The following is a 12059-nucleotide window of genomic DNA, read 5'->3' as shown; positions in this document are numbered from 1 at the left end:
TCAGCAAAGAGATAAGAGGTAAGAAATGAGCGTTTAGCTTGATACTAAATAGAATAAGGCAGACTGCAGAATTAGAATAATGAAACTTGAAATGCAAAAGTTGATGTGCGCTGAAAAATGTTGTGACAAGCAGATTTTTACTCCATTAAATTGAAAACTTTAAAGACACAAATTTGATATAAATATAGAAGAAAATCATATGTTTTGTTTTAAAAATCGTCATCTGTAATTGGCTATAGTATAGTAACTACAGGTGTCGATGGAAATGTAGTGAACGAGCAGTAGGAAGTAGCAGGAAAATGAACAGGCCAAACTTTGCATGCTAGAGCTACAGCTAATATCTACCGTCATGTGAAACCATTTCATGGTCTTTTTCTTGTTTGTACTTGGGCAGAATGATTGCAAAACTCACGATAAGTTAAGCCATTTTCCCACCTTATGAGGCTCAGAAGAAACGCATACATGATAAAACGTGATCTTCACAGTCCTCTGAAATGACAGCAGCATCAAAACACCCATCAGCTAATAATGTTCAACCAGCAGAGGAGGGCTATTAGGGACACTCTGAGGCATCATGTCTGTCCAGCCATCCGAGCAGAGGAGAGAAGAGCAGCGGCGTAAAGTATGACAGGAATGACAAGCTTCTGGTTAACTGTCCCAGGGTGAGGAAACGACACGGTTCCCAGGCCACCGTATCAACATGCCGACAGGAAATGGCTGCACACTGGGGCCCCAGGTGGTTTAAAGCGAAATGAGGCACAACCCATATACGCTGGTTTGTAGCTGGCTAATGTGAGCTGCTTTTTATGTCAGTTACAGGCCTGTTCTAACAGAGAGGGAAAGCACCAGTGATTAACAAACTTGATGATTGCCGAGGTCAGTTTCAGGCTCTAGTGTCATGCACTCAGGCTCACTGTTAACATTTTCATGGCTTGCTGGGACACTTGAATATGAATGAATTAAACCTTTTATTTTAAGACAAGGGCTACATTTAATGATTATTCTCACTTTTAATTAATCTTTACCAAATGTTTCTGATTCAATAATTGATACTAAAGACTTTAACAGGCTGGAATTGAGCTAAACGTTCAGAGCAATTCCCACATTTTCTTCACGATTCATCTAAACCACCGTGGATCCTTAATAAAACAAGACTCTGTAAGCTTACAATTGTTAATATTTTGGCTTATTGGCAGCAATTAAAGTAAGCTATGTTAGCTATTAGCAATACTTGTCCTGTATGCAAATAACCCATGATTGCACAGACAACTAAGGATAAATTTGATACTAAACACAGCTCGAAAACGTGACAATTCTCCTACGATAATACTAGTAGTGACTTACTCTGTTATGAGTTTTGTCTATGTCATGACCCCAAGAGGTCGTACCTTAATTTCCTTCCCGAGCTTTATGTCACAGCCACCGCTGCTGCTTAAACTGCTCAGCGTGTAGATAAGCAGGCTGAATTAAACATGCACCTGGCCCTTTCACCTCACCCAGTCTCTTTGCCTCATGTGCCTCCCTCCATCGTTTTATCTAAACCTCGGCGCTTTTTTAAGTCTTGAGACTGTAACTCGATGCAACAGAGACATTTAAAACATCACAAATGAGGCAAGGCAGCTCACGGGGCACTTTGACATCAGCTCTGACAAAAACTTTCAGAAAGGTGAAATACATGCGACGCAGATCCAACTTGACACAAACTGAAGACAAAACCGAGATCTGTTTAAAGCCCTCCATCGCTCTGAAGAAACTCTTCCACTGAACAGTCCTGATATGACCTGAAATTTCAGTCATGCTCCCCTCCTGCTCCTGCAGACCCCCTCCTTCTCCTCCTGCTGTCTGTCTCTTTCCCCTCTCGCCTTCGGGCCTCCCCTCCCACCTGACTTGTGTCTGACTTGTGTTTTGCAGTTCATGTCTGCCTCAGTGAGCCTCCACCTGACAGACAGCGGCAACCTGACAGACTGATACGCACACGGCTGCAGCTGAGGCCTGAGTGTGAGGAAATACACGGACGGAAAGCCTTTGAAGATGCTTCAAATATTTACAATAACTCCAGGTGCACTTTGTGTAGAAGTGGGTGCCCTTAAATGCTGTGTTTTCACATGAAATTTTAAAAGGGGCCAGCTGCACGGTGGTATTCTATATTTCACAATGGTAGTTTTCTATCACTTCACTTCCTGTATATATTATTTATATTTATTTAAGACATTCTCTATACTGCAACAAGGTCCTAATGTAATAGTTATTTTTGGAGCATGACTTTTATGCTAAAATAATTAACATCTTTGATTATCACTTAATCATGCAGCTTCTGACATATAAGGTCTTCCTGCTTTTCTCTCTTTCACTTTGCCGTCCTGACTTTAGCCTGACAGAAAATGCAATATGCAGACATCGCAGCGGGTTCTGACACATTGCCAGGACCATCCTGGCTGTCCTAAGGCGAAGCTGAGGACTAAAAGAGGACAGAGCTGTTTCTGTCTCTGCACCACTACAATAGAACAACCTGCACGAAAAGCTCAGCTTTACTAAATCAGTACCTTCCTTTTAACTGCTCTTTGACTCACTTTTATCATATAGCTTTTGAAAAATGTGTATCTGTGCATGTATATATTGAAAAATAAGGTTTGGTGTAGCCCTACTTAAGATCTGAACCCTTACTGACTGACTGCTTTGAGTTATCTTTTTAACTTGACTTGAATTCTGTAAAAATTATCCAATTACTTCCAAAACAATTTAAAGAAATCCTGTTTTGAATGCCAATCCAAAAACATATGTAAATGAACAGTTAGAAATATTTTAGTTGGGGGTTTTTTGCACTTCTGCACGTAAACTTAGCCAGAGGAAGAGTGTAAATCCTCCGGACGGGGGTGCAAAAAACAAGAACCTACATTATGAAATCGACATATGAAACTACTGACATCTGATTTATTACTGAACATGGCTTTTACGACAAATACTCAGCTGATTTAAGAGGGATGAGTCATCGTTAGCAACAAAAGCCTCCTGTGCCTTTAGTTGTTTAGGTGTATTCACTGCGAGCAACAGAAGCTTCATGTTGAGAGCGGATATCTGTTTTTGGTCTTCTGGAGAGACAGTATGGGCCTAATTTAACATAGCATCTGTGAGAGGAGGAGGCCACATGATAACCTCAGAGACAAACCCACACGCACAGTCAGTACAGATGGGCGGCTGATGCTTCCTGTCCAAATACCTAATGTTGTTTCACATGTACTCAAACGTGGATCGGTACAGGATACTGGGGGGGGGGTGATATAGATGCTTGAGATTTGCACATAGAAACAGAAACTTCTCACGAGATTTGACTCAGACTAATGCATCGGCCAGCCAATATTAATGGTCAATGTGGGCCTATCACAGATTAAACATATTAGGTCCTGTGTCCCCTTTTCTGAGCGCCAGCGTCTTTTTTCAATTACTCCCAATAAGGACGGAGCGTATGCGGCCGCATGCACTCGGCGAGAGTTTCAGAGCGCTCCACCTTTTTTGTGTGGGCCGCCACTCCGAGCGCTTCGAGTTAAAAATCTCTGAACTTTTCAGAAAGGCGCTGGTGACGTCCCTGCCGCCTTTTTCCAGGTCAATCACATGGGGTCACTCGTCACCATAGTTACGACAACATTGAGGAGCAACTTGTTTTGGCCGTTTCGGTCTACCTGGAGCTGTCGCCTACATATGACAAACAAACAGAATCACAGTAGAGACCGAAAAGCCCATTTGTGGGAGCAGATCAGCCAGACACTAGATGTTGCTGGTGAGTGTTGTTGCTTTTATCGCCCCGTGCGTTGCAAGCTCGTTGTTAGCTGCGTAGTAAGTTAAACTTATTGTTGTCATAGAAAAAAAACCTGTGCAGCCTTTAATCTCTCACCTCACAAGCGCTTCATCCCAGCTCTCTCAAACGCTTTTCTGCCAAAACAAAAGGCGCTATGCGGACACGGGGCCTTAGTGTACATGTTCGATATGCGCTGATATGAGAAATGTTATAATATATAACATATTATGCAGAAAACAATGCCTGGGTCGATTGTCTGCAAGTGCCACAGCGCAGCAGACAAGGGTTTGCACTAGAATTGGCCAAGTATAGCCTACTGTTATCTGCTTAAGAAACAGCTTCCTGAGTAGCTTTGCATAGTCATAGCAGCGCACAATCTATGCAGAAAAGGTCACTGGGGTCGCCATAACCGTAATCTATAACCACGAACCTCTAAAATTGGCTTTGGTCTAAAGAAAAAACAACAAAAAATCCAATATCAGTTCTATATGAAATGAACTCTCTCTCTTCTCTCACGCTCAAGCACAAAATTTGTACGGCAACAATGCTGCAGACCCTCATCACTCATCTAACAGGAAAGACCAAAAAAAAAAAAGAGTGAGACGGACAGGAGAGGAGACAGGAACCACTTTATGAGACAGATGTACAGCTCACTCATCTTTACAGGTCTGTTCATAAATACACTGTTTCCTGACGATCACTGAACTGAGGAAGAAAAATTCTGTCCTGAAAAAATATTGTTTATAGTTCTGACAGTTACATTATGTATGTTTTAGTCACGAAGCAGTATGTTTGTGTTTTGTGGGAATAGGCGTATAACTGGTCTGGAAGTGGTGAGCTTCTCTCTCTTACAGGCATGCAAAAGTTTCACACATACTCTTAAGTAAGTAATTCTTGTTTAACATATACACATTAATACTCGTTACTGAGTGCTGTTGGTCATTCCAACATCAAGGAGGAAAACCTGACTTAATCACATTGTACACATTAAAATAGTGGGTTAGTAACAAGAGACGTTTTTTGCATTGTGCAATCAAGCATGCACATGACATTTACAGACATGTCAACCAACTGAATCTGCAGGTAAAGTACAGGCCGCCTTGCTTTTACTTTCTGTTTTGTCTTATTGTCCAATCAGCTTGAGCTGCGTTGTGTAAATAAGCCAAGATGGACTTGATATGAGCATTTACATACAATCTTTTTAAGACTTGAAAACTGTACGTGTGGAGCAACTGAGACACTGTGAGCTGAAGAGACACATGACTGCTGATGGATAAGTTGGTTGCTATGGATCAAACTTGTAAGCTTATGGAAAAACCTCTACCCTCCACGTCATCCTGTCCACAGCAGCTATTTAATGTGGACTTAATTCATCATCAACTTTCCTTCCTTCTTGCAAACAGAAAGAACGCTGATGGTTATTAAACATCAAAACAAACATTACCGCCCGTAAATCTGAATTCATCGTCTGCCGAGAGTATTTAGAAAGCTATTTTAATCTCAGAGCATGCATTACAAATCAGGCTTTGAAACCAATGTTTGAGAAATTCTGCCCTATTCTATAGATGCATATTGACTCATCACCACAGAGGCTGCAGCTCAGCTGTCATTATCCATCTACAACAGTGGATTTGACAAGCTTTCCGCCTCTAGCCAGCTCTAGCCTGTATGTTCTATATAAAGCATGTATCAGTGATGACACACAGCAGTCTGTATGCTCGACCTGCAATCTGACCTCAGCAACATACAACATCGAAAAGAACCTGCATTTCAGATCTTATTTTTTACACGAGCCTGTTCAAATCAATGTAAAATAAAAACTATAGCCAGAGCCTTACATGCTGTTAGGTACAGTGTGAAATGTGGTGATAAAACGTTGCAGGGGGCGACCATAATCTGGCTGCAGGAGCTCATTATTTGCATGAGGTGAGGACTTACATACCCTTTAAGTTGTACAGGCTTTTGGTACAAGACGCATTTAAAGATACTGCAGGAAAAACATCAGGTTGCATTGTTGCATTTTCTCAATTTCTGATACCACTTCAACTACTTCTTCAATTACAATTGACTTTCACAACTTTTAGGTTAGGCTGCACAGACTCGAGATATTAAACATTTGAGAATAATCCAAGAAATTACATCGCAATAAGAAAAAACACCAATTAAAGCACTCATATATATTGCAGAGTTTTAAGGGTTAGCCTAAGGATTGAAGGTGGACTGCCAGAGTCTATAACTAGAGCACATGTAGATAAGGTAACATCATCCTCTGCAAAAACATGCAGCCATAAACTGCAAGTGACTTGCCCTGTAAGTCCTTGTCTCTTGCCTTAAAGCACTTTATGGAGCTAATGTAATGTTATGCATGCACGCCTCACAGGAGAAACAATGCTCTTTAGGGTCAGTAAGCACTGTACATGTTAAAGATGTCATAGGGCATTTCATTACATAACCATTTCAATAAACAGCATCCTCTCATATATGCACACTCTAGTGCAATCAGTGAGTGAAAACAATAGATGGGTAGTCTGAAAGATTGATCGCCTCATGTGGCTCTCTGGCCTGGAAAGGTAACCTAAAGCAAAAACGGGATTGACATGGGCCAACCACACATCCCTATTGATAGCTACACGTAATTAACAGCATGCCCTTTACACAAACTGCCAGGCGAGCACGTCAGTCTGTTCAATATGGTCTCACTTAGTTCCCAAAGTTAAGACAGGAAGTCAGCCAGTCAGGCAACTGTGCTGCTGCTCATTCCACGAGCCTGTTTCACTGCAATCTCAGCATTTTTCTCATTAATCAATGCTCCACTTTTGTATTCCAAAAAGGGACGTTTAAGAAACCGCAAGAAGGCAATACCTTTCGCAACCCGTACCCCTCTATCTTGGACACCTTCCAAATTTAAGAAATGCCCAGTGTTCAATATCCTAAGCACCCTGTTTTTGGACCCTTTCCTTTCTTTGCAGACATGTGTTGCACCAATAAGTGGTAGGAGTGGCCCGGAGTGTGTTCTTAATCTCTTTATCCCTGCAACTCAGTGCTGCTTACTGTCCAATTCGCCACCGCGAGGATCTCTTGAAGCATCTGCCAAAAAGTTAATCACCCTTTTTAAATCCCCTCCTGTACATTCGCCTCCACACTTCAATAATGTTGTTTTTTTCTCCTAACACACATGCTTTGAATTCTTGACATAAGTAGCTAACTATCCTACTGCATATACTTGTGAAGCCTTTATTGCATCATCATACCTAACTGACAGGGCTTGTCACTTTAAAAATAAAGCAGGATACATTCCACTCTCATCTGATTGTACGCCCAACATACTACTATGACGTACCAAGGTGCTGTGTATCGAGAAACACAGGCCATCAGAAGTGAAGCCAGGGCTTATTCAGCACCTGGCTGGTAAAACTGCAATGTAAATGTCACATTATGAGTCAAGAAAGTTTCATTTTAGAACCCCAGAGCAGGAAGTTCAAAGCCAAATGTCAACACATTGTTAGGCTACACTGAGATGTGGTAACTCAACACAAAAGTGCGGTTACGTACACAAAACTGCAAGTAATACTAGTTACAGTAGGGATGCACGATATTATTGGCACGTTTGGTATCCGCAGATTATGGCTTGAAAATGACATATCGGCATCAGCCGATATGTCATTTTTCTGCCGATATTTTCCGCCGATAAAACAACACTTTAATTAATCCTAAATGCTCGATGATTCCCTAAAAAAGCTCACCATGCCTGCACCGCGCCTCTTTCAGGGTTGCATGGTGTCTGGGATATGGCAGTTTTTCCAAAGTTTCCTAAACAGACAGCAAGGTTGATTTCATTTTATCTATTTGTTCTGTGCAATAGGTCAAATTTGCCCTCGTTGTGGCTGTTGTCAGGATTGTCTCAGGGAGAGCATCATCCAAGCCTGTCTAATTTGAATGAATATTACAGTTTTATTTGAAAGAAAATGTTACATACAAATAAATATGGCATTTGGTACACCTAAGTTTAAGTAGTTTTCTTATATTGCCAAGTGATTGTGCATCTTTTAAAAAGCACTATTATGTTATTTCTGCATCTGCCATTGGGCCACTACAATAAGAGTAGGCATTATATCAATTCCACTACTGGGGAGACTTGATTTTCTTTGCAATTAGGTGGGAAAAAAACATGTGCCTAATATATCGTGATCGAAATTAGCTAAATGGGTTGGAAAATATCGGCATATCGGCAAAAAATCCAATATCGTGCATCCCTTAGTTTAGGGGGATGAATGTGTCAATGGAACACAACAGTGTTTCTAGCAATAGTATCCGACTTTATAGTGTTTGAATCTGCGAGCTAACCACTGTATTTGTGTATATTTAAAAATAACCTGTAATATGATACAGCAAACCTTCCTAAATGTTTGGTTTTTACAGTCACATTAATAACGTCAGCAGTAAACAGTTGAATGGTGCCATACGTTACACCCATATGAGCTGATAGAAACGTTTCAAGTCACGACGTTAAAATAGTCAACGGCTGCAGCGTCATCTTAAATGTGTCTTAACTGAAATAAACCCAGTCACCATCACAGAAATCACTTCCACCATCTCGACAGAGCCCACATTACAAGGCTTCAAAAGCGGGGGAGGCTTAGCTTCATACCATACACACAGCAGCTAACACACACACTTTTACTAATCACAACCAAGTATTCCCGCGGTTGCACTTGCGATGTTTTCTGGTCCAAAGAGAAAAAAGGCGTTGTTTTTACTTACCGAAAACACGTCAACGTCCGTGGCAGCCATGGTGAGGAATGTATGGTGTTGGTTGTGCTGGGCAGACTAAGCAGAGGCGAAAGGGAGCAGCCCTCGTCTCTCCGTACTAGCCTGCTAAACTACTGAGCCGTGGTGCTGACAGAGATAGGAAGAGAGGGACACAAGACGGTGAAGAGCTAGTAACTGGGCAGGGAGGCTGTTAGCTAAGCGACAAGAGCATTCACTGCTACGCCTCTTCTGTTTCGCTCAGCATGGGAAATTGTTGTCTTTTGTTTTGTTTTTTTGTTTTTTTGCTAAGACTTTGGCAGGGAATTAGTAGAAGTACTCAAATACTTTGCTTCATCTGGCTAAGCTATGCAACACTGGAGAATACATAAATAAGTCAGCAAACAGAGTCAGTCAGCTTGAATAGGTTCAGCCGACACTCTCTTTTTGTGAAATATTTTGAACACGTTTAATGAATTATTGCTTCATTTAAAATAAGCTTATGTTTAAATTATTTACCAAGAATGCTTGCAATTAAATTTTGATGTATTCGGAAATAGAAGCCGCCTTCATGCGTTTCTAGGCGTTGTAACGGTCAACGTTTACGTACGTTCAAGAAAAGATGTGAAATATCTTGACATACAGGTTTCATCTTTGGATGGGACACATACGTTCCAATATGGCCACTTCTCAGGAACTCCCATTCAGTTCAGGAATGTCATGCTGCACACACTGCAAGCCAGGACAGGAGCGAGCAGCAACACAGGGCGACAGGAGGGGGAGAGCAGAAATATGTGTGTCAACCGTAGAGATAATAAAAATACCTAATCATCACTGCAGTGTAGCCAGATGTGGATGTGTCTTGTCAGGATAGGGTATTAATATTTAAATGAATAAATGAGGTCACGATTGACTTAACTTTGTAACTCAGCCAATCAGAGCAATCCATGTAATTCTTGCACTATTGTGCAATTTACTCCAATTAAAAAAAACAGTGTATAGACCTATTGTATGTGTTGTAGCCTAATGTTGGAAGGTGCATGTTGCCAGGTTCCCTGGGGACTTTTCACAGGACATTGATGGCATCCTGTTTCCATAAAACACTTGTAAACTTTGTGTGTGGTTTTTGAGGCCCCATCAATATTGTAGTTTAAGAGTGATATTGATAGACTGGTAGTTTTTGACTTGAAAACGATTATCTACATACAGTATATGGTTATTATGAAAAAAAATCAGACTATGATATTGTGACAATAATATTATCAAAGCAAGACATTTCACATACATTTTAATATTAAATATGTATTTTTTTTAAATACCTATATATTTGTTTAGGCAACATATGTGCATGTCATAGAGCAAATAGGCCCTCCTATTATCTTGATCGAAGTAGTGATTGTTGGTAGTTTTATTATGGTTATTAATAAACCTATTTTAAAAGGAGGTAGATAAATAATACCCTGTATGGCTAAATATGTTAAATCTACTTATTATACCTATGCTCATGTTTATTAATTTGCATTGTAGGACTACCTTCTTAAATTCCAAAATAAAGCATTATAGGTTTATATTGATTAATTTTATATAAATGTCCTACCTTGACATGTGCTTTTAGTTTTAAGCTTCTTTATGTGAGTGGGAGTAGGCTAATGGGTGTGTGGGCTTTAAGTATCTAATTGAAGCATTTCAAACTTTATTACTCCTGAAGTCGAAGACAAAATGTCGACAGAAAAATAAACAGTAAACAAGTCTTTAAGAGCTCGCAGCCACTTTGCCTGTAGGGATTTCGTGCATATATTATTCAAATCGAATCCACGTCTGCACTTTCCCCGGAAAGAGCGACTCGTCCAGGTAGGGAGGGAGGGGAGAAGCGCGCGGGCAGGTGAAGGCTAACACTGTACTGTCACCAGAACAAAGGTGAAACACGATACAACGCGGAGTTGGACCTCTTTACTTTAACTACTTAAACAACATTTCATAATGGCTTTGACGCAAGAATCCCTCCTGTTTCTGCTGATAGCGGAGGGGGGCAAAGTGAAGAAGTCCGACCTGGTGGGTAAGTTCAAAGGTTTGATAAACTGCGACGATCCACGGGAGAAAGAGCGGAACAGGGAGCTATTTAAGACTTTAGTCAACAACGTCGCCTACGTGAAGGAAATCGACGGTGTCCGGTACGTTGTTATTAGGAAAATGTATCAGCATTTGCTTGACGGTGATATTCAAAATGAGGAAAAGACTGATAATACAGAGATCCAGCTGACAGGTGAGCAGCAGCGCCCACCTGCGCAGAATGAGAAGATTGAGAGATCCGACGAAGCAGGAGGGGAGAGATCAGCTGATCCTGAACCTGATCGGGAACAGGAATGTGAAAGTGGGGAAAATCCTTCAGAAATACTGTCTCCTATCCAGCTGGCACTGCAAAGGAGCAAACTTTATGATATTAAAGTTAAGAGAGTGCTGAGTTTTGGGACCCAAAGGCAGGAAAATGGCTCAGACAAAGGTGCAGAAAATGAGCCTCGCATCAGCCAAAACAAACCGTATGCCTTGCCTCTGAGGGTGCCCCCCGGCGCCACCAGAGTGGAGATCCGCAAACTGAAAGTGGACGAGGATGACCTTCCTGAGAGTCCTCAACCGTACTCCTTCAGGAACAAACGGAGGCCTTCGGCGGAGTCCATCAGCAGCAGCAGCAGCTCCCCCCAGCTGAGGAGGGCAGTAAAGAGCACCAGGGCGTCAGAGGAAACAAGGGTGCCCTCCTTGGTTCCATTGGAGCAGTCGGAGCATGACTGGATGGTTAACTGCGCCGCTGGACGCTGGACCCAGGTTTACGGTCTGCTGCTGAGAGACGCCCAGCTGGCCGAGAAGAGAGACTTCATGTCAGGGTTCACCGCTCTGCACTGGGCAGCCAAATGTGGAAACAGCAAAATGATTTTGAAGATCATCGACGTGTCCAAGGACGGGGGGGTGGAAGTTGATGTTAATGCAAAAACACACGGTGGATACACTCCTTTGCACATCGCCGCCTTGCACGACCAGGAGTACATCATGGCCATGCTGGTGAAGGAGTTCGGGGCTGATCCGAGCATCAGGGACAACTGCGGGAAGAGGGCCTATCACTATCTGCACAAAGGGATCTCTGGGACAGTGAGAGAGATGTTAGGACAGCCAAAAGTCCAGGAAAAGGCTCCGGAAAAGGCCCCACAAGAGAAAGAGGAGCTGGACCTGTTCCCGGATCTCTCCAAGGGCCTGTCTTCGATAAGCCGGCTCTTTCAGCCCCACATGACAGGCCACAAGAAGAAGCACAAGCAGAGGCCGGCTTTTTACTCCCTGAGCGATGACCCCAGCGAGGAACGAGAGGACAGCAACGGATTCAGACACAGACTGGTGTCAGATGCTTTTATGTAAAGTCAGAAAGCCTGTCTTGTCTTATTTTCTTGAGGAATAGTGTGCCATGCCAAGCAGCAGAGAAACGGCACAAACTTTTTGGAAGACTTAAGCAATGACTCCTTCCTGTTTTATGTTA

At 42.1% G+C, this 12059-nt stretch overlaps 2 protein-coding genes across 3 annotated transcripts in view; one reads left to right on the top strand and one right to left on the bottom strand.

Annotated features, from left to right (window-relative positions):
* septin8a (septin 8a) overlaps nucleotides 1-8717 on the bottom strand; it is a 42362-nt gene extending 33645 nt beyond the window's left edge. Inside the window, exon 1 of one of the 2 annotated variants that reach the window (XM_069675337.1) lies at nucleotides 8555-8717. In XM_069675337.1, the coding sequence (XP_069531438.1) occupies nucleotides 8555-8584 (30 nt within the window). In that variant the 5' untranslated portion in view covers nucleotides 8585-8717. The remainder of the gene's footprint in view (nucleotides 1-8554) is intronic. The other variant, XM_069675345.1, reaches the window with a different exon arrangement.
* A 1710-nt stretch (nucleotides 8718-10427) lies between these two features.
* LOC138604688 (ankyrin repeat domain-containing protein SOWAHA) lies at nucleotides 10428-12023 on the top strand. Its single transcript, XM_069676662.1, has one exon. It carries the CDS (start codon nucleotides 10520-10522, stop codon nucleotides 11939-11941), a length of 1422 nt encoding a protein of 473 aa, XP_069532763.1. The 5' UTR covers nucleotides 10428-10519; the 3' UTR covers nucleotides 11942-12023.
* The last annotated feature ends 36 nt before the right edge of the window (nucleotides 12024-12059 follow it).

This window comes from Semicossyphus pulcher, unplaced genomic scaffold (genome assembly GCF_022749685.1).
Source record: "Semicossyphus pulcher isolate SPU_LCO1_2020_fin unplaced genomic scaffold, fSemPul1.0.p SCAF_10, whole genome shotgun sequence".
Lineage (NCBI taxonomy): Eukaryota > Metazoa > Chordata > Actinopteri > Labriformes > Labridae > Semicossyphus > Semicossyphus pulcher.
Note: the sequence above shows the minus strand (reverse complement) of the source record. Positions and strands in the feature narration are given on the sequence as shown.